This window comes from Amphibalanus amphitrite, unplaced genomic scaffold (assembly GCF_019059575.1).
Source record: "Amphibalanus amphitrite isolate SeventyFive unplaced genomic scaffold, NRLGWU_Aamphi_draft 001513F_arrow, whole genome shotgun sequence".
Classification (NCBI taxonomy): domain Eukaryota; kingdom Metazoa; phylum Arthropoda; class Thecostraca; order Balanomorpha; family Balanidae; genus Amphibalanus; species Amphibalanus amphitrite.
The window spans coordinates 41,868-64,017 of record NW_024883006.1 but is presented as its reverse complement, the minus strand read 5'-3'; the positions used below and the strand labels follow the sequence as shown (position 1 = coordinate 64,017).

The 22,150-nt window shown below is 53.2% G+C and overlaps 1 protein-coding gene across 35 annotated transcripts in view; it reads left to right on the top strand.

Moving 5' to 3' along the window:
- The window catches only part of LOC122373537 (Down syndrome cell adhesion molecule-like protein Dscam2), a 117,583-nt gene that overhangs the window by 70,825 nt on the left and 24,608 nt on the right, over positions 1–22,150 (top strand). For 24 of the 35 annotated variants that reach the window (XM_043351681.1, XM_043351700.1, XM_043351706.1 and 21 more), the window contains 7 exons: positions 13,253–13,540; positions 19,254–19,373; positions 19,779–19,955; positions 20,368–20,667; positions 20,901–21,032; positions 21,350–21,468; positions 21,955–22,110. In XM_043351681.1, the coding sequence (XP_043207616.1) occupies positions 13,253–13,540; positions 19,254–19,373; positions 19,779–19,955; positions 20,368–20,667; positions 20,901–21,032; positions 21,350–21,468; positions 21,955–22,110 (1,292 nt within the window). Of the gene's footprint in view, positions 1–9,921; positions 10,207–10,995; positions 11,281–12,263; positions 12,549–13,252; positions 13,541–14,226; positions 14,512–16,421; positions 16,707–19,253; positions 19,374–19,778; positions 19,956–20,367; positions 20,668–20,900; positions 21,033–21,349; positions 21,469–21,954; positions 22,111–22,150 lie in introns of all 35 variants that reach the window. The other 11 variants (XM_043351713.1, XM_043351687.1, XM_043351708.1 and 8 more) reach the window with 6 other exon arrangements.

The following is a 22,150-nucleotide window of genomic DNA, read 5'->3' as shown; positions in this document are numbered from 1 at the left end:
GCGATGCATGTCGGTGGAGTCCTTTATCCTTCTCCAGCTTCAGACTCCAGCTGTCCGTCCTTGCACCCGTTCTGCTGGTGATCAGACGTCTGGCTCGACAGAGGCGCCTGACATCGTCCCGTTCAGCATGGAGTCACCACTTAGTACCGGAGAGGACGTCGCGCTCGCCTGCAGCGTCAAGAAGGGGGACACGCCCATGAACATCACGTGGACGTTTGAGGGCGGTCCGCTGGGTGCCGAGCTGGGCGTGCGCGTCCTGTCGGCCGGGCCTCGGTCCAGCTTCCTGGCAGTGCCGTCCGTTGGGGCGGCCCACTCCGGCGTCTATACGTGCACTGCCTCCAACGCGGCCGGACGGGCGTCCCACTCGGCGCGGATCACCGTCAAGGGTCGGTCAACTGCGACAGCTGTGCGCCTTAGACGGCACTCGGTCCCTGTACTCTTCTGTATCACGGTCCAATGTGACTTCCTGTATCCATCAACACTTGTTCTGTTACTATCGTCCCCACTTCTGTTTGAATATTATCTTGACGTTTGGTGGGGCTGGTTGGTTCATCAGAGGCGCCGGAGATTGTTCCCTTCAGCATGGACGCGCCGCTGAGTACGGGAAGAGACGCGGCTCTGACCTGCAGTGTGGCCAAGGGCGACACGCCTATAACCATAGAGTGGACCTTCGAGGGCCGGCCTGTCGGCAGTGACATGGGCGTGCGTGTGTTGTCGGCCGGACCCCGCACCAGCTTCCTGGCCATTCAGTCAGTGGGCGCGGCTCACAGCGGCGTGTACAGTAGGTCTATTAAAAAAGTCCCCGGCACCAGTGGGCGCTGCCTCCGCTGAGCCGAACCCCCGTATGCCTGTCCCGTATCGCGCCGGTATCAGGTCAGGTAGGGTCAGCGGGACCGCTCGGTAAGGCCCGCGGGCGGTGGACGGGCGGCCGGTAACGCTTTCCGCCAGCCAGTTGTAGAATCCAACAAACGGGACGGTCACCGCTCAGCGCACCGAAACCGGCGTTCAAGAATGGCAGTAGATGTTCATGGCCTGGCCACAATGATTATGAGATACTCATTGTTAGCCCGTGCCCCACAGGAATGCCTTAGACTCTCACGCCCTGTTGGAGGGTAAATGGGGATTGAGCATCATTCTTATACCTCAGCTTTGGACATTTAAGTGGCATTCGAAGGAGCGTCAAAAATAGCAAAAAGAAGAAGAAGAATGCCTACTTCTGCCAATTTTAGATCGGGTTAGAGCCAGAGGTCATGGCACCAGAGGTCATCGGTGGTAAAATTTTGCTTGGACAGGGTGCGTTGCGCGCACCGGTGCATTGGGTTTCCAATTTCCATGGAAACATCAACAGACTCGGAAGCTCGCAACGCTAGCGTGGAGCCGAATTCATATCAACCGCCGCAACAATGCAGCAGCGCAGCGCAGCGTGCTGCAACGCGGGGCCGTGAAACACCGCCCAGGGCTATCCATGTGTCAGGGCAATCCAACCCACGTGATGGGCTCGGCCCCAGCGGAGCATGAGGTCCAGGACTCCCCCCGGGCCCCCTGTCTCCCCCTAATTCCTGTCATCCTTCCCACTCTAAAATCGACCGAGCCTAACCTAACACAACAATCAGCTCGTTTACCGCTATGTCTGAATAATATTGTCAGATTTAATTAAGGTGAACGGCTTAGCACGTAAATAACAGCAACTGCCACCATCGGTATTATGAGAAAACCAATTGCTTTTCCACAAACACTTAAATTTATTAGCTTAAAACTTGCTTGAAATTAATTTTACCAGCCTCGTGTTCCTCTTATCAAATCGCTTCGAATGAATCAAAAGTTGATCTTTAAAGGTCATTTGAAAAATTTGGCCTATGTTCAAAGACATGACCTGACCAGAAATTGTCATGATGCATAGCAGGATATTAGATCCGTATCGTGGAACTTTACAAACACTTCAGATGATTTCATAACTTAAGCATGTCTATCAAAAATAATTATTACATGGCTCATATGTAAGCTGGGTGTGTGATCATGCTTACGAGTATGTTGAACGCAACTGATAATGTTCTGTTGGCCACAATTTATATATTTAATTTATCCTCCCGGATTTCATATTTTTATTCATGACACATTGACGATGTCGAGAAAAAAAACGCTTGAGATACATTCAGTATGAGGAAGGGTCAAGGGTGCTAGATTCCTTCCGTCCTCGCTATCCTCAGGAAAAACCAATCCGCATCGCCCCTAGTCTTCATGCTTCCCTCTCTGGACTGGAGGTCACCCCACCAGCCAGCCTGTAGTTGATGTCGGATCCATTCCAGGACACATAATCCTCTTCGGGTGACCGTTTGGGAGACGGCTGGACTGTCCTGACAGGGCAATCGTCCCACGGGAACAGTCTCGCCCTCGCAGATCACTGTCGCTGGCTCGCACAACCCAATTATTTACTACACCAGAGCATAGTTATGTCACAGTTCAATTTTCTCCCATTGACTTGAGCGATCTCAAAATTGACCCGGCCTTTCTGTCAACAATGTCAAACTTGCAAAGTAAACGTTTCAAATGCATATAGTGTTGCCCATTGAAATCGCTGAAAGTTCTAAAGCGATCGGTTAGTCGGTGTATTTAGATATGATGAGCACAGGAACTTTCCTTGAGGTAAGGTCACTTGACGTGACATGGTGTTATGACCTTGAATTGAAAGACTTGGGCGGGGAAAATGGGTCATTTGAAATCTTAAAATGCTAGATTTTAACAATAATTGCAAACATTATCCCGGCCAAATAGCGAGTGAGAAGGGAGCGATCCCCCAACCCCATGTTTAACTCCTATAATTGAGCTAGCTGCTAGAGCCTCGCGGAAAAAACGAGCGTTTGCTTCGTTACGTGACGCAGCGAACTGGTACCCGATTTTAAAATATCAGTGACCTCTTAGGACAGGTCAAGGGTCCCAAGGCATTCGACCGGTTTTTGGTAAATAACTTCGCAAAAATGGTCGCATTATCGTCATTTCGATACAATCGTGTTTTCTGTTCTCAGACGCGTCGATTTATACGCTTTTTTGTTTAGGTGAAGCAATTTAGGATGTTTACCTGAGGTCAATGTCATGACTCATGTTAGGGCAACACAGGTCACGAAGCTGTTGAAAGGAGGACATGTTGCATAACATTTGATTCGGCAAGTCTTGCAAAGTCCATTGATGGCTGTCCCGACTGGCTAGCTCATTTTGATCGGGAGTTATTGACGAAGCACTCCTATCACCCTAGTCCTAGTGACGTCATAAATGACGTCACGCAAGGTGAACAATGCAAAAGTGAAGCATTAGACCTTGCCAAGAATGTATGAAGTCACGATTTGAAGTGCTTGAGGCATAATTTTAGATCATTTCCGACGCCAAATTAACAGTTTCCATATTTCCCCATTATGCTTATATGACCACATGCGGAACTTTATATAGGTACCGTGGCGGTTGTAGCTACAACCCCAATTTTTAAAAGTACAACCCCAATGGCAAAACTACAACCCCAATATTGGAAAATTAAGAATTAGCCTGAAACACATGAAAATGAGCAAAATATGTATCCCTACAGAAGCAGATAATTGAGATATATCAAGAAAGTGAAGATATCAATAAATTAGGACATCTTTTTGAATTCCAGATGCTAAAAACATTGAAAGTGCTCTGTTAAGAACATATTATTCCGCTGAGACAGTGAGCAGAGCATGATATGAAAGTCAATCACTTCACACTTCTTTAGCATACTAAGTGAATCATATTGAAAGTGTTCCAAAAAAATCTTAACATGTAACATGAAAGTGTGAAGCAAAAAAAAATCATAACATTCATCATACTTTTGCAGTGGCGAATCCAGCTCAGAGTTTGGGGAGGGGGGGGGGGCAAACCATAACAATTTATCGATTCTTTCCATGCCTTGTCCATAGGCGTAATATTAAAATTATGCCGTTTGGGAGGGGCAAATGCCCTTTTTGCCCCCCCCCCTGGATCCTGATCCGCCACTGTACTTTTGGGTTTTCTCACTAAATATTTCATGCCTGTGGGCTGAAAGAGATAAGCATAGATGAAAAGTTTGACACAAAACAGTAAGCTTCAGAAATAAATTAACCTAACCTAAGCCTCCACCCTATGTAGCATTCAATCACCATAATCATAATATCAAATACATTTCTTAAGTCAAATATCACTCTGTTCGCAATTTTGTCAGTTGGCACAATACCACCAATCAGCACGAATATTTGGCTAAAATGACGACACTTGAAATCAACGTTGACGACCATAAAAAGTAAAAACCAATCCTGTGCGATAATTAGTGCTGATAATCTTACTGACAGGTTCGCGAACAGAATGCAAACGATGCAAACTAAGTCACATGTAAGCCAGCATGACGCATATGACACTAAGTGCATTGCGGATTTGCATCATTTTATAACCGACAACCGTGCAGAGATTTACTTAAGACGCCATGGTTAAGTGACCTGACCTGAAAACGTGGTTGATGTCAAATGATCCGGCTTGAATTAAATGCAAGGCGTATGAAATGTCAGCCTTCTATCATCAGTGTGCTTTGAGCTACCGCAAAAAATACATGGTGGCGGCATTCACCCCTTCTTCTCGGCAGGCGAGGGTTAAACCTCGCTTCGAATTATTGCAGATAATGATGCGACCGAAAACAAAGCATTTATCTGTGTCTAGAACGGCCGCTGACTTGTTGGACAAGATCTCCAATCTTGATTTGCTAGATGGGAATAAAATACTCGGTATGTGATACATATATACCCCTTGATTTGCCCTCGCGCTAAGTCTATTTTAATCATCACTGTCGCTTTTTATCCGAGATGATGTCGCCGCTAAACGGGTTGTTTTGTTTGCTTGCGTTGAATGGTCATTACGGATTATTGAAGGATTATGATAAAATAGGAATGGGGCGAGGGAGGATATGCACTGCGTCTGCAGGTGTTTAATTTAGATCACAAAGGCATCATTTCCGGCATAGTGCAGAGTCGCTATCTTCCCCCTCCTCTGCACTGCGGCATCTCTGCGCCCCACACACGGCGTCCTCACTCCACGGCCGGCCGCCGCCAACTGACCCACTCGCCGGGCGCCGCGACCTGACCCGTGTCGCTGCCGCGGCCTGCGCAATAGAGTCGGGGCTGGAATCCGGGGGTTCGGCCGGCCGGCCGCCTCTGGAGCGGGGGACTTTTTTAGTAGACCTACTGTACACCTGTACCGCCACTAACGCATTGGGCGCGGCAACCCACTCCGCATCGATAGCGGTCAAGGGTCAGTGGCACGAAATTCAGCCAACAGGTGTCTCCTGTAGAATAGTTGTTGCTGCTTGAAATGTCTTGATTCGTTTCATATTTGTTCCTCCAATGCCTCTGCTATGTTTTGTTTAATGGTCGCTTCGGTTACCTTGCACAACTGTGTGTGACTGTCGGCATAAGTATGCTGTGCGCCTCCTTCACTAACCAAGAAGTCGAATGAGACCGAAAAAGAGCTTGCATGATCGTTCCTTGAAGAATTCAGTGTCCTTAAGCCACCAATCATTCCGTACGGGCGCACAGTGATGCAAATGGGGTTCACGAGTGGCCATAAATACGAGAAAGGCCCAAAATTCAAGTTCACTTAATCGAATAAATCGTAATATGGTCAGTCAGGCAAATGTTTGAGGTGTATGAAAAAGTATTATTTTAATGTTTTTGTCAAAACCGGCCTCGTGTAGGATTGTCAGAAGTCGAGACATTTTCGATGTCGTAAAATGACTGTCAGGTACTTGAAATTCAAGTGCCGCTAGCGTGCGTTCATGTCATACAAACTGCAAAAATTATACATGAAAATGATCCCCGAAACCTGTTGCTTCTAATGCCACGTCATAAAAAGCCGTATCTATTTTGGTTTGGCGGTGAGATAACTATTTGTAATCATGTTGCAACCGCAGTTTTTTACCAAAAATATTTGCTTTCAATTCACCTACAGCGCTTCACACAGTGTGTGCCCGCTAGTGCACTATATCATAGCATTCCCTAATCATTTCTGAGTCGCATAGTGAAAGAATTAAGGCGCTAGCACAGGGCTGACCGGCGCTACAGAAGTTTTCGTCCGGCACGGTCGGGTGCCGCGGCGCAGCGGGCGGCCCGTGCGGCCGCGCCGCCGCGCCGCCCGGACGCCGCGCGACGACACCCACCCGCCCACTGCGCGCCCACTGCGGCACCCGACCGCCCGGACAAAAACCTCTGTAGCGCCGGTCAGCCCTGTGCTAGCGCCTTAATTCTTTCACGATGCGACTCAGAAATGATTAGGGAAGGCTATGGTATGGTGGACTAACGGGTACACACTGTGTTAAGTGCTGTAGGTGAAACGAAAGCATTTTTTTTTTTCTTAGTAAAAAACTGCGATTGCAACATGATGACAAATAGTCAGATTACCGCCAAAGCAATTGAGATACGGCGTTTTGTGACCCGGCATTAGAAGCAAAAGGCTTTGGGGATCATTCCCATGCATAATTTTTTTCAATTTGTACGAAATGAACGCAAACCAGCGGCGTTTGAACTTGCGAGTGTCTGACTGTCATTTTACGACCTAGAAAATGTCACGACTTCTGACGATTATACACGAGGCCGGTTTTGACAAAAACATGAAAACCGTGTGATTTCAGATGCCCCAAACATTTGTCTACTCGGCCATATCGCAATTAACTCGATTTGGTAATTTGACTTTTGGGTATTTATGGCCACTCGTGAACCCCATTTGCATCACTGTGGGGCGGCGGCATCCCTGATGAACCAGTTGTGATAAAAGCCTCAGCTCCATAATCCTTCTGTTCCTAATTGCTGGCAATGTTTCACTTCAGAGGCGCCAGCGATCGTGCCTTTCGAGTTGAAGGAAGCGCTCAGACTGGGCCAGGACACGGCACTCACGTGTAACGTTTTGCGCGGCGATCTGCCGCTGACCATCACCTGGGAGGTGAACGGCGGCGCGGTGGACGACCTGCGCTCGGCGCGGGTCATCTCGGCCGGACCGCGGATGAGCATCCTGACGCTGCGGTCGGTCGGCGGGGACACTGGCGGCCTGTACACGTGCACCGCCGAGAACGCTATCGGCCGCGCCACCCACTCGGTCCGGCTCACGGTCAAGGGTTAGTGACCTGCCGGCCCGGCAGTGCCACGCTCCTCCAATCCTCGACTCCTCGTCCACCTTTCGGTGTCCTTTTCTGGTGCTACCCGCCTCCATTTCATTCACCCAGTTTCATCCTCGCTTGTTTGCGTCTTTACGCTCACTCTGGGCTGGCAGAGGCACCCGAAATTGTGCCATTCGATGTTGTCGCTCCACTGAGCACGGGAGAAGACGCCGCTCTGACCTGCCGAGCCAGCAAGGGCGATACTCCGATGACGCTATCCTGGACCTTCGACGGACGTCCCGTCACCTCTGAAATGGGAGTGAATGTGATATCGGCGGGCGCCCGGACCAGCTTCCTGACGATCCAGTCTGTCGGGGCGGCCAACAGCGGGGAGTACACCTGCACCGCTGCCAACGACGTGGGGGAGGCCTCCCAGTCGGCCCGGCTCACGGTGAAGGGTCAGTGTGGCCGTGCCGGGAGCCTGCACAAGTGCACACTACGCATCCCCTGACCTGGACTCCTCTTGTGTTCCCAGTGTCCCCTATTTTAGTGTATCCTGTTGATCCGTTGGCTTGTTGTTCTCTTGTCCAGCTTTGTTCCAGATCATTATTTTGCGTTTGCTTTACTTTTGGTTGGCAGAGGCGCCTGAGATCTCGCCTTTCAGCATGGAGGGCCCTCTGAACACGGGCGAAGACGCAGCGCTCACTTGTCGAGTCGGCAAGGGCGACACCCCACTGACCCTGGACTGGGCGTTTGAGGGCCGGCCCGTCACCCCCGATATGGGCGTGCTGGTGATCCACGCCGGCTCCCGAATCAGCGTGCTGACCATCGAGTCTGTGGAGGCGGCTCACAGCGGAGCGTACACCTGCACCGCGGCCAACGCGGTGGGCAACGTGTCGTACACGGCGCATCTCACTGTGAAGGGTCAGCGAATCTCTAGATAACAACCGGTTTTACTGTGACACTTATTGCCCGATGTCCTGCCTCACCCGTTTCCCCCGTTCATTCCCTAAACATGAAGCCTCTCTTTGGTATATTATTTAGTTTGAACGCGATGCCTGGGTTCATTTGAATTTGCAGAAGCGCCGGAGATCGTTCCCTTCAGCATGGACGCGCCGCTCAGTACGGGAAGAGACGCGGCTCTGACCTGCAGTGTGGCCAAGGGCGACACGCCCATGACCATAGAGTGGACCTTCGAGGGCCGGCCGGTCAGCAGTGAAATGGGCGTGCTGGTGCTCCACGCCGGCTCCCGGATTAGTGTCCTGACCATTGAATCTGTGGGAGCTAATCACAGCGGAAAGTATAGCTGCATTGCTTCTAACGCGGTGGGCAAGGCGTCGCACACGGCAGCTATCACAGTGAAAGGTCAGTGACCTGACATTCAGATCACTGTAGGGTGCAAATGGAATCCGCTTACCTCTCCTTACTCTCTGCTTCCCTGGTGAATATTCCTAGCTGAAATATCCTGTCTACCACGATCACTTTATTTCATTATTTTTGTTCGTTATATGTACAACTATCGAATCTGATTTGCATGGTTCATCAGAGGCGCCGGAGATTGTTCCCTTCAGTATGGACGCGCCGCTGAGTACGGGAAGAGACGCGGCTCTGACCTGCAGTGTGGCCAAGGGCGACACGCCCATGACCATAGAGTGGACCTTCGAGGGCCGGCCGGTGGCGGAGCTGCAGAAAGTCCGCGTTATTTCGGGTGGCTCCCGTACCAGCCTCCTGACCGTCTCGTCTGTTGACGGAAGTCACAGCGGACTGTACACGTGCACACTGCACGGCTACGAACGCGGTGGGCACGGCGGTCCACTCGGCGCGGCTCACCGTCAAGGGTCAGTGGCGCGTGGTTCTGCCGTCACACCTGCATAGCATGATCGTTTGAGACGTGGATTAAGCCAAACGACACCTAGAGGTGCCGATATAGTGTCCCTTAGTACACGCGAGGTATCCGATCCATGTGTTCTTCACAGTTCTTAATGTTCTTTTCAGTTACGATTTAGATACTTTCTGGGCTTCTCTATTCGGTAAGTGCGTCTGTCGGCTTAAAGTTGATTGGTGCGTGAGGCTCGGCCTGCTCGTCTGGCTCCTCCAAGGCTGACCCAGGGTTCTGCACCAGCATCACCTTCTCTTCACTGACTAACCCAGCTGTATAAATATGGTTTAAAAGATAAACACGATTTGGTGAAACCCAGTTAGGTCTCACCCATCGAAAATCCTACTCCTTGGGCCTGCGGCGAGCTCCGGTCCCCGGTCCTCCAGAGGTGTGTGCGGCGCTACTGAGCGGCCTCCCTGTGCTCGCCAGTTCCGCCGGAGATATTTCCCTTCCCGGCGCTGGATGCACTCATGGACGGTGATGACGCAAGCCTCACGTGTTACGCGTACAAGGGCGACACGCCGATGACCATCTCATGGACGTTCCACGGCCGCGATGTCTCCATGGAGAGGCAGTTCACCACGCAGGCGGTGGGCACGCGCACCAAGATGCTAGTGATTCCGGCCGTGTCACACGGCCACTCCGGCACCTACACGTGCATCGCCAAAAACGCAGCAGGACGCGCGGAATATTCCACACAGCTGGTTGTCAAGGGTCAGTGTGGTGGTTGTCTTAGATGTAGATATTAGGTACCCTCGATCCGAATCTGTTCTATCCTTTCCAGTCAACCATGTCCATGTTGCCTCTCTGGCTCTATTATTACACGTATTTGTTCTTTGTTTCGAAAGCAATCGTAACAGGATCACCCCAGCTGAGTTTTTCACCATTTTGCTAGCCTGGGATCGTCTACCTGTCATTTCAGTGCCGCCAGAGATTTTCCCGTTTCCGACGCTCGATGCACTGAGAGACGGCGACGACGCAACTCTGCAGTGCTACGTGTTCAAGGGCGACACGCCCATGACGATCACGTGGACTTTCCACGGCAGAGACGTGTCGATGGAGCGTCAGTTTACCACGCTGTCGGCCGGAGACCGGACGAGCATTCTGCTGGTCAAGGCCGTGTCACATGGCCACTCGGGCACCTACACGTGCAGGGCCAAAAACGCGGCCGGAGTGACGCAGCTCTCGACCGCTCTGGTAGTGAAGGGTCAGTTCTTACGGCTGTGGAAATGCGCGTCTGTGACAAAACGTCCTCCTTTCTCCTCCTGCTGTTCCGCACCACCTGTTTCCGCCTCCTAGCTATTAAAATTCTGGTCGACATTTCTTCTTTCCATGTTTGTACATGCTTACCTACAGACAATTAAAGAAGTATCATGGTTAGATTATTTTCTGGAAACGATTATGGAGTACGGAGGCCAGCTTATAGGATTCCCTAAGCATTCATATTCAGCCAATCATCGGATGACAATTCTCCTTTCTGTCCTGGTTGGGCGGCGCGTTGCCGGTGGAGCTTCGCTTATCCATGACATAGTGACCATTCAACCCGAATTAATGACACCAGTTAAATCGAATTAATGACGCTGTCCTGGTATGCAAAACCTGGCAGCCTCCTCATGTATGGTAACCTGGCAGCACATCTGGACCGTGTTTCTGTGCGTGACGAAGCCCTGCTGTTCCCGTCGACCAACCCGACTACCGCAGGGTGGGAGAGTCCCTCGTGTCGTCGAGGGCTTCGCCCCCTGTCAAGCCTCTACACATCATAGGACAGTCAGCTGCTTTTGGATAGCATGGGTAGTTCAAGGCGCTAACGTTCCTCGTTCCCAATCACCGTGGCTGTGAATCGGTCTAGCTGTTTGACATACCGGGGTTACATAAGCAAGTAAATGCGTATCAGGAACGGATTTTCCTATTCGCTCACCATTGTAGTCCGTTTGTAATGCGTATTAACTCTGCTCATGTAACCCCGAGCACTGTCGCTGCGCTGAATCCCTTTCAGTTCCTCCGGAAATTCTGCCGATCCCAGCTCCGGGGGCCCTGCGCACGGGAGACGAGGTGTCCCTCAACTGTAACGCGTACAAGGGCGACACCCCGATGACCATCTCGTGGACGTTCCACGGCCGCGACGTCTCCATGGAGAGGGAGTTTGCCACGCAGGCGTTTGGTTCGCGCACCAAGATGCTGCTAATCCCCTCGGTGGCACACGGCCACTCGGGGACGTACACATGCACGGCGAGGAACGCAGCAGGGCAGACGGCCGTTTCCACGGAACTGGTGGTCAAGGGTCAGTCTTGTGGTAACTGGTGGTGAGGGTTCCTGGTCCTTCCGTTGTTTTCAATCCTACCTGCATTTTCCCCTCAAAGTGCCTTAAGTTGAACTTGCTGGTTATTTGCTAGTCAATGAGATTTCGTCAGATTGAATGATGCAGTGACGTCGACAGGATTTCAATAGCTAAGCTTCTAAGCTTCCATAGCTAAGTTTGTTTAACATAAGCTGAATTTTGAAAATCTCATCGCATCACTATGCACCGCCACTACGCCCATTGCCTATCTTATTAAGACATGGCTTTCATTTGCCTGTAAAATCTGGGAGGATTTGGCTAGCTTGTGGAAGAAGATGCTCCGGGTTCTGTCCCGCTTCTTATATTGAGTGAGGCGGCATATCATTATCCTGGTCCTAACCGCACAAGGCTCCAGCAGGCTTGCATACACTGCGGTCGTTCGAAGGCAGTGCTGTGCCCGTCGCTGCAGGCGTGACGACGTCTCCTCAGACTGGCGGTGCACGTTCCAGAGCCGCCGCAGATCTTCCCGTTCCCGACGCCGGACGCCCTGCGCGCCGGGGACGAGGTGTATCTGCCGTGTAATGCCTACAAGGGCGACACGCCCATGACGGTCCGGTGGACTTTTCACGGGAGCGACGTGTCCATGGACCGCGAGCTGGCTACGCAGGCGATCGGGGACCGCACCAACATCCTGCTCATCAGGTCCGTCCAGCACGGCCACTCGGGAACGTACACCTGCACGGCGCGCAACGCGGCGGGACGCGCCACCTACGCCACCGAGCTGGTGGTCAAGGGTCAGTGGCTACATACACCTCTCCTCGGCAGTCCTCAATGGTCCTTCCGCATTCCGCATCCCTTCTCCGCTTATCGCCTTCCTCGCACTGCCATCAGTCTCTGACGAACACTGGTGGCGGCACCAACGAAAGTGTCGAAGAGCAGCCTCAGTTCTGGATCTAGTTAATATCTTAAACTGCTTTGTTCGCCAGTTCCACCGGAGATATTTCCGTTCCCGGCTCTGGATGCGCTCAGTGACGGTGATGACGCCAGTCTCCAGTGTTACGTCTACAAAGGCGACACGCCGATGACCATCTCGTGGACGTTCCACGGCCGCGACGTCTCCATGGAGAGGGAGTTCACCACGCAGGCGTTTGGCGATCGAACCAGCATGCTTCTGGTCAAGTCTGTGTCTCATGGCCATTCGGGGACGTACACGTGCCGAGCTCGGAACGCCGCCGGCGCTACACAGCTGTCCACTTCGCTGGTTGTCAGGGGTCAGTTGTGCTCCGGGCTGGGCGGCATGCCAACATGTTCACGCGTTAACTGATGCCTCAGTATTCCTTGCTCCTCTTTCCGCTTTTCATGTATCTTGAGTGACTGGCTTCCTTTTATCTGGACAAGTGCGTCACATATTCTGGCGTCCTTTCCTTCAGTCATGGGCCTCCGTTTTCTTCTTTTTATCTTGGTTGTAGACCTGACATGGTTCTGGGCATCTTTTCAGTCCCTCCACAAATCCTGCCGGTACCCACGGCTGAAGAGCTGAGCGCAGGCGACGATGTTTCCCTGAACTGCAACGTTTACAAGGGCGACACACCGCTGACGATCATGTGGACCTTCCACGGAAAGCAGCTTCCCATGGACCGAGAGTTTGTCACGCTTCCCGCTGGCGACCGCACCAGTATCCTGCTCATCAAGGGGGTGTCTCACGGCCACTCAGGAACATACACATGTTTGGCCAAGAACGCCGCCGGGGAGACTCGCTACTCGACGAAGCTGGTCGTTAAGGGTCAGTGCGGTCTTCCACTTCTCCTGTCCCAGAAACCCCGCTGAGGAGATTCGATGGCCGTCATGGCCCGAAGTAATTCAGCGTCTTATATCCTTTTGTCTCCAAGTTCACCTCCTTCATTTTGATGAAATATACTCGTATTTCCGTTGAATGCTTCACCAGATATTTATTTGTTGATTTGATGCGTTTCAGTGCCGCCAGAGATATTGCCGTTTCCTGTGTCGGACGCGCTGAGCGCGGGGGACGAGGTGTTCCTGCCGTGTAACGTCCACAAGGGCGACAGGCCGCTGTCGATCCGCTGGACGTTCCACGGCGGCGAGTCGGCGGTGCTGGAGCGCCAGTTCAGCACGCTGCCGGCCGGCGCCAGGACCAACATCCTCATGATCCCGTCCGTGCAGCACGCCCACTCGGGCCGGTACACGTGCAGAGCGAGCAACGCGGCCGGGGAGACGTCCTACTCCACCCGGCTGGTGGTCAAGGGTCAGTCCACGACACTGGAGATCGCCAGAGAACCCACTCCTCGCCCCGATATCCTTTCCATGTCCCGTGGCCTCGCCTCGCTTCAGTTACATCCATCAGGGTAGGCGTTTCAACTATATGGGGCTGGTGAAATCCCACAAGAAGAAAATTTGTCTTCAGAAACGTGGTTAAATGATTTGGTTATACCACTTGACTTTAGTACTGTATCTTCTTCCAGTGCCTCCGGAGATTTTTCCGTTTCCGTCTCCGGAGGCGCTGAGCGCTGGTGACGAGGTCTCTCTCAACTGCAACGCCTACAAGGGCGACACCCCGATGACCATCTCGTGGACCTTCCACGGACGCGATGTCTCCATGGTTCGGAAGTTCAACACCCTGTCCATCGGACAAAGAACCAACATTCTCACAATTGAATCGGTGCAGCATGGCCACTCCGGCACGTACACTTGTATTGCAAGAAACGCCGCCGGCAAGACAACTTACTCGGCCTCCTTAGTAGTCAAGGGTCAGTTAAGTCTCTCTTTATGCGTTCTGGGTTTTAATTATCAGTGCATTTTACCGGTTCGGTTTCTTTTTCTCCTTCCAGTCTTTCCTGAATTTTCTCAAATCCTGCATCTCTCCCCACGTTTCGTTTCGGTTTGATTGGCTTTCTTCGAGTTGCAAAGTAATTTATGTACAATGGTTTTCAGTGCCACCCGAGCTGGCCGTTTACGGAGTCGAGGACGCCCTGAACGCCGGGGACGACGTCTCGCTGACTTGTAACGTGTACAAGGGCGACACGCCGGTGTCCATTCAGTGGACGTTCCACGGCCGGCAGCTGCTCATGGAGCGGCAGTTCACCACACTTGCTGCTGGCGATCGCACCAGCATCCTGTTGATCAAAGGGGTGTCCCACGGGCACTCGGGCACCTACACCTGCCTGGCCAAGAACACGGCGGGGAAGACATCAGTCGCCATCCCTCTAGTTGTCAAGGGTTAGTTTGCAGCCGTTCGATTGTCGGGTTTGGCTTCTGGCTGTCCTATGTATTGCTTCCCACTGATAATAACCTCTATTTCCTCTCGCTTGCCTCTTCGTTTGATTTGTTTGCTCGAAAACCTAAGTTTGAAGTGTCAGTGGTATCACATCGACTTTCGGTTCCTCATGAAGTTAGTGGCGTGGAATACCAGTTACCACGTCAGGGCTTGTGGCTCATTTGCAGTAGGTACTGAGCCGCTGGTGTCTGACAGGCGACAGTAGGTATTTCTCAGCGCTGGCATGCACGGTTCGGTCGGAACAAGTTTGTCCTGAGCGGGCGGTCCGCCAGGCTCGGTGCATGGATCGGCTGCTGGCTGCCAGATTATGCAGCTACTCTCTAAGTCTGGACATAGGAACAGTTTCAGGTCGGAAGTGGTGCTCTTTGGTCAGATAATGATTGTATCTCTGACTTCTCTCTTATATTTCCTCACAGTTCGTAAAACAGTTTTTTTAGGTCTTGAAGATTGTCTCTGATGTGAATCATTTAGAAAGATAAGTCTAGTCCGAACCTTTTGATAGGAATGATTCACAAGGACAGAGCCACCGCTAAGCGAAGCTTGTTGCGGTGACCCTGCCCTCTACCCTCCGATCGCGCAATTCCAGTTCTATGGCAGAATTTAGAGTCCAAAGTTGTAACGTGCGCATCTAGGCGCGCACGGCCGGTCCCCATACTCACTTCGCCTGGCTACGGCCATAGGCGGCGGAACGGGGAGGGCACCGGGACACCGTGCCTTCCTTTGATTTTGGCATTTTAACATCAGCCCAATGGGCGTTGCATGAAAAGAATGGGACCAAAAGTCGGCAGTGCCCCCCCCCCTTAATTGAATGTGTTCCGCCGCTACTGGCTATGGCCTGCCACCAACCGCAACCATACCTGTCAGGAGGCCCATAAATGCCAAGCGCCCGTCGCGCTTCGAACCCGGACTGTTATGACCGGGAAGGCGTGCTCTAACCACGCGAAGTCCAACACTCTACCAACTGAGCTACGGGACCGGCTCATCTTCAAACATCGTTGAAGATAACACGCGGATGTATTTTAATTGTACCGTTTCTTGTTATTTAAGAAGTTAAGCCATTCTTGGGCATTTTGTGCCATTTGAAATTAGGGTTCCTGCGCTTGGAACTTATTCTGCAGGTTCTTCCACTTATTAATAGATTAGCTGGATGGTAGATCTCGATATACGTGACCGGCGACGTAGTTGTAGTTCCACTAAAAACTACGAATTGTTTGAATAATCCTCGCTAGTTTCTTGTTGACATGGTTTACGGGAGACCAAGAACTGCAAAACATTCATACGGTTCTTTATTTTACCACAATGGTGTCACTTGTGCAATCTTTTTTCGTTTCCAGTCCCACCGGAACTGAGCGTGTATGGGATCGAGGATGACCTAAACGCCGGCGACGATGTCTCGCTGACTTGTAACGTTTACAAGGGCGACACACCGCTGTCCATCTCGTGGACGTTCCACGGCAAGCAGCTGCCCATGGACCGGCAGTTCGTCACGCAGACATTTGGTGCCCGGACCCGGATCCTGCTGATCCGGGGAGTCGCCCACGGACACTCGGGGACGTACACCTGTCTGGCCAAAAACGCCGCCGGCGAGGCGTCCATTGCCGTGCCGCTGGTCGTCAAGGGTCAGTGGCAGCGCCCAGTTTTCTTGTGATCAGATTCTTCTTTGGTTTAGTGTCCTTTAACTGATCACTGGATCCTACTGGACATCCTTGACGATATATTTCAGACCTCATCCACAGCCTTCCAAGCCTCCGGTACCAGCCAGCCGCGTTATTCTACTTCTCTCAGCGACCAGCGTGCCATGTATTGTTAGGAGCCGTCTAACTGGTCCGGTCTCCCACACCATCCATTGCAGTTCCACCCGAGCTGGCCGTGTACGGAGCCGAGGAAGCCCTGAACGCCGGCGACGACGTCTCCCTGTCATGTAACGCGTTCAAGGGCGACACGCCGCTCTCCATATCGTGGACGTTCCACGGCAAGCAGCTGGCGATGGACCGGCAGCTCAGCACGCAGCCGGTGGGCCCACGCTCCAGCTACCTGCTGATCCGGGACGTGTCGCACGGCCACTCGGGCACCTACACGTGCCGGGCGCGCAACGCCGCCGGAGAGGCCGCCGTGGCCACCGCACTCGTGGTCAGGGGTCAGTGCGCCCGTCCGCCGGAGACCTCCGCTCTAAACCTCTTCCAGATCCCTGTAAAGGTGTCCTCAACGCTTTGTTTTAACTCTTTATTCCACTGGCTAACGCATCTTTCCCATCATTCGTTGGTTTTCAGTGCCACCCGAGCTGGCCGTATACGGAGTCGAGGACGCTCTGAACGCCGGCGACGACGTCTCGCTGACTTGTAACGTGTACAAGGGCGACACGCCGCTGTCCATTCAGTGGACGTTCCACGGCCGGCAGCTGCCCATGGAGCGCGGCTTCGTCACGCAGTCGGTGGGCCGGCGCACGAGCATCCTGCTGATCCGGGACGTGTCGCACGGACACTCGGGCACCTACACCTGCCGGGCCAGAAACGCCGCCGGAGAGGCCACCGTCGCAACCACGCTCGTTGTTAAGGGTTAGCTAGGGGTCGTGCTTTAGTGTCTAACGGATTTGTGTCAGGCTCCTGGTCTTTCCGGTGTCCCTCTCCAATGCCAATCTGTCTCGGATCTGCCCTGTTTCACCTTTTGTCGGAACTCAGTCGATGTAGCTGCCTTCCTCTGGTGGTCGGGCGTCTCCGGTCAACCGATGACCCGAATTTATCTCTCAGTCTCAGCTCTACAGCCCATGCTGGTTTGAGTAACAACTTGTCCTCTCCGGCAAGGTTGTGGCTGAAATCAGTAGTGTCCTCTTCATATGGGTTTTTGAACAGATTTAACTGATCTTTGATTAATAATTGGCCTGTGTTGCCCACCGGCTTGATTCTGTCAAATATTTTGTGCTCTTATATTAATTTAGTTGTTTTGTCTACTTTTTCCTATCCGATGCATCAACTTTTGGTTTATGTAATATTCCTGTTAGTTGGTTCTACCTTGCAAAGGGCGAAGAGATCCTATGTATCGAAAGATGCTAAGCATTCATTCCGTTAGGTGTGGGTGGTTTAGGCTAACATCATCTATATCATTTGCTACGCCTCTATTCCATGCCTTGACTCTGAGTGAACAAAGTTAGGGGTCGTCTCGTCGCAGAAGCCTATGGGTTTCTCCACTTCTTTTAGTGATCAGAGATGCACTGTACTTTGGTTTGGAGGACCTTCTTGGCGTACATGGTGATGACGATCAGAATGACGCCAGGCCTGCCGTGCTCAGACGATGGACGCCAGCCATTGCGGAGTTCCGTCTCAGTGACGACTGTCCCCATCACACCGGGGTGCCGGGTTCCGGGGTGTCGTCCCGCCGCCACCTGACGCCGGGGCTGAGACCGTGCCCTGGGCTCCACTGCCCGGGCTCAGTGTCGTCCCGCCGCCAGCTGACGCCGGGACTGAGACCGTGCCCTGGTTTCCACTCCTCGGGGTCGTGCGGCTGACGCCGGGACTGAGGCGGTGCCCTGGGTTCCACTGCCCGGGCTCAGTGTCGTACTGCCGCCAGCTGACGTGTCCGTGCCCTGCCGCCGACCTGACCCGTGCTGGAGACGTCGGACGTCACATGTTCTCCCGCTCTGTGGTCGGTGAACCCGAGCCGCGGCTCCTCCTGTGGCGTACGCAGCAGATGTGACGCCGCCCGGGAAGGGCAGACGTCGGCCATATTCATCGGCCCCTGGATCATCACCGTCCGGTGGACAGATAGGGTCGGCCGGTCTCGATAGTTTTCTCAATTTGTAGCTCTCAAGTTCTGGTATCTCTTTTTTTTTAGACATTTCAATCTGCTATTTTACTTCTTTCTTTAATTGCTTAATGACTGGTGATCAAAAGCAATATTATGAATTTGAGTTTGCTTTTGTTGAAGGAGGCACTCCTGTCCCCATCCTGCTCTGTCTCTCGCCCCTCTATCATCCCGTTTCTCTCTCTTCTTGCCCCCTCTACTCACACCGCATGCTGCATGTTGTTCTGTGATGGTGGTCGCCCATCCCTCGTAACGTACTGTAACGTAACGTAATGCATGCCGCACCTCACTCTATGGGACACATTGAGTGTGCGAGGGAAGGCGACCACCGCGCCTCTCCACAACTGCCCAGGACTCTAGTAAACTGACTGGGCCGTGAGATGGCTGCTTTAATTTGTCACGGCGTTTGTGACTGAAAAGGCAGTTGTGGAGGAGGCGTCATCACACGTTTGTGATATTGCAATAGACATATTGTGCTCTACTTAGTTCAAGTATAACGGTTATAACTAAGTTGGGCCCTAGCTTAATTTTTGATACCTTCATTATCATTCTTGTTTAAGTTAACGTAGATGATGAGCTCTACGCTTGTGCGAAAGTTCTGTAGTCAATTATTTTTATTCATAATTGAACTCAAATTATCTTTTAAAGAAATCGTGCCGTAAGCCATTGCTGTTTGCACTGTGATAACCAGGACCAGTTCCAAGCTCGTGCCGTCTATTTGATTACGGCGTTATATCTGTTCACAATAAATCACTGGACGACAGCCGGTGTGCCCGGTTGGGGTGATTGGAGTTGGTCCTGGTGCGCCGTGTAGCGCTCCGCCGGGCGGCTGTGGAGGTCCGCCCGCCGCCGCCGCCCCCGCTGACCCCCGCCCGGCGGCCCGCAGTGCCGCCCCGCTGGATCATCGAGCCCACCGACAAGGAGTTCGCGCTGAGCAGCACCGCCGAGATCCAGTGCAAGGCCGACGGCTTCCCCAAGCCGCGCATGGCCTGGAAAAAGGCCGCAGGTAAGCACCGAGACACACCGAGCGACGGAGCGGTGCTGGGCAGCGGCGGCGGAATACAGCAGTCGTGTTTAACGGGCCAACAGTGCTGCAACAAGGGGTCTGTCAGAAGGGTCCTGTGTTAACCCGCGCCCCGCTGACTGACTGCTTGCTTTGTGCTTTGCCATGAATATGCGAATTTTAGTTCACATCAGAGCCAGTGGAATGTTGAGTGTTAATCTGACTGTCTTGGATAGTGCCGTGGACTCTGAGTCTCTTAACTGCCGTGTCTGGCCCCTGTGAGTCTCTTAACTGCCGTGTCTGGTCCCTGTGAGTCTCTGCCGTCCCTGATCCCTGAGCATCGCCGAATAGCTATGTCTGGTTGGTTCCTGCGAGTCTGCTGACCGCCGTGTCTCGGTGCCTGCGCAGGCTCGCGGCCGGAGGACTATCGGGCGCTGGGCCACTCGGACAGCAGTATTCAGGTGCGCGACGACGGCACACTGGTCATCAACAGCATCCAGAAGCGCGACGAGGGCTACTACCTGTGCGAGGCCGACAACCAGATCGGGCCCACACTCTCCGCCGTCATCTACGTCAACGTACAGGGTAGGCTGAAGATGATGGTGGGCGTGCAGTGATACTGTCAGGGGTAGATAGGGTGGGGTAGTGTCCACTGTCCAGGGTAGGCGGGATATGGTCCAGGGAAGGCGTAGGCGGCGTCCTAGGCATTCAATGACTGAAGAGATGGTCGGTCGGGCGATATGATAAATTGGTCAGGTCTATCCATATTTAGGGCATAGAACACTGCGGTACAAATGTCGGTGCGCTTTAGCTGATAAGGCTGACGTAGATTGGGATTTGACTTGATTCGCTTCGGGTGACAGGTCAGGTGTTTGGCAGTGGGCGAGCTATATGCTTAGTAAACGGACATTCTCTATTGAACTACTCCAGTCCCATCTTCGCCTCTGTGTGCTTGGGGAACTGGGGATGTGCCTGTGACGGGCTCGGCCGCCGGCAGCGCCGCCCCACTTTGAGATCAAGCTGCGGAACCAGACGGCGCGCCTGGGCGACCCGGCCGTGCTGGTGTGCGAGGCGCGCGGCGAGCAGCCCATCACCATCAAATGGAGCCGTAACGGGGCGCCGCTGAGCGCGCGCGAGCCGTCGCCGCGCTACACGATCCGCCAGCAGAAGACGGAGGGTGGCGCCAGCTCCGACCTCAGCCTGCAGGAGACGAGCCGGCGCGACTCGGCCACCTACACCTGTGTGGCCAGCAACCCGTTCGGCCAGGACAACACCACCATCAACCTCATCGTCCAGGGTGAGACTCATTGTACATATTGTATGTATACCCAGGGAGAGACTCTGACTGCGTACCCACGGGGTGGAAATCGTGTAAAGCCCTCTTAGTTACTCAAAGGTGACGAAAGTTAGCTTAACCAACGCGTCTACATTATCTGTGCGTTCTCAGTACCAACTCTAGCTGTTAGACAGTGTGTTGGTCTTGCCGTGCACACGGGCGCCCGTCGCTGACCGTTGTTTTCCCGTCCACAGAGAAGCCCGAGGTGCCGTTCGCCATCAAGGTGCTGAACAAGTCCGGCCGCTCTGTGGAGCTCTCCTGGAGCGCGCCCTACAACGGCAACTCGGACATCTTCCAGTACATCATCCAGTACAAAAAGGCCAAGGGTAGGTGCCGACCTGTGCACGTCTGGGCAAATGCAGGGGGCGTCCCGTGTTGTCGCTAACAGAGCGATCGACCCTTGGCTACAGTATCGTTTGCAAAGGGCCCAGCAAAGATACTCCACTGAATCGTATCCATTGTCTGCTGCCTCCCTCCCTTTTCAGTCGTTCAGTGCGGTTGGCAGTGTGTCAGTGTGTGAGGTCTGTGTGACTGTAGCGTCTGTGTGACGCTCTGTGTGCCGCTGTAACGGTCTTTGTGCCGCTGTGACGCTCTGTGTGACTGTAGCGTCTGTGTGACGGTCTGTGTGACGCCCGCTCGGCAGACGAGTGGGACTCGAAGGAGATGGAGCGCGTGGTGATCCCCGGTAAGATGGAGATCGTGTCCGTCATGGACCTCCGGCCGGCCACAGCCTACCAGATGAGGATCATCGCCGAAAACGAGGTAACAAACCCCGACAGTATCTGTACAATATACATACAGACGACCGACTAACGCCACATGGCGAGTCATGTGAATTAGAAAATAATAACTTAAAGGTAATTATATAGACTGTAACAGAAATGAATTAGCACATAAACGATTCAAAGACATGGCACGCTGCTATAGTACCGTGTACTGCTTTGCAAGATGATCGTGTTGCAGTTGATCGGAGTGTAGTTGGACGGGCTGCGTGACCTGTTCGTGCCCTGTGTGCTGACCCTGTACTGACCCGTGACCCGTGGTGGGCCCGTCCGTGGGTCACTGTGTCCTGACCCTGTACTGACCCGCGCCGCCAGGTGGGCCCGTCGATGGGTCCCTGTGTGCTGACCCCATGCCTCCCCGCTCCCTGCACAGGTGGGCCCGTCGGAGGGGTAACTGCAGTGACCACTGACCAGTGCTGACCCGTGCGACCCCGTGCTGACCCGTGCCTCCCCGCTCCCTGCACAGGTGGGCCCGTCGGAGCCGTCGGAGGTGGTGACGATCGTCACCTCGGAGGAGCCGCCGGCCGGGCCGCCCACGGCCGTGGTGGTGGAGCCGCTGGAGCGCGGCCTGCTTGTCACATGGAAACCGCCCAGCGACGAGCTGCTCAACGGGGAAGTGCTGGTACGTTCAGGAGAGCCGGCCGAACCGCGGCGAGCGTGGC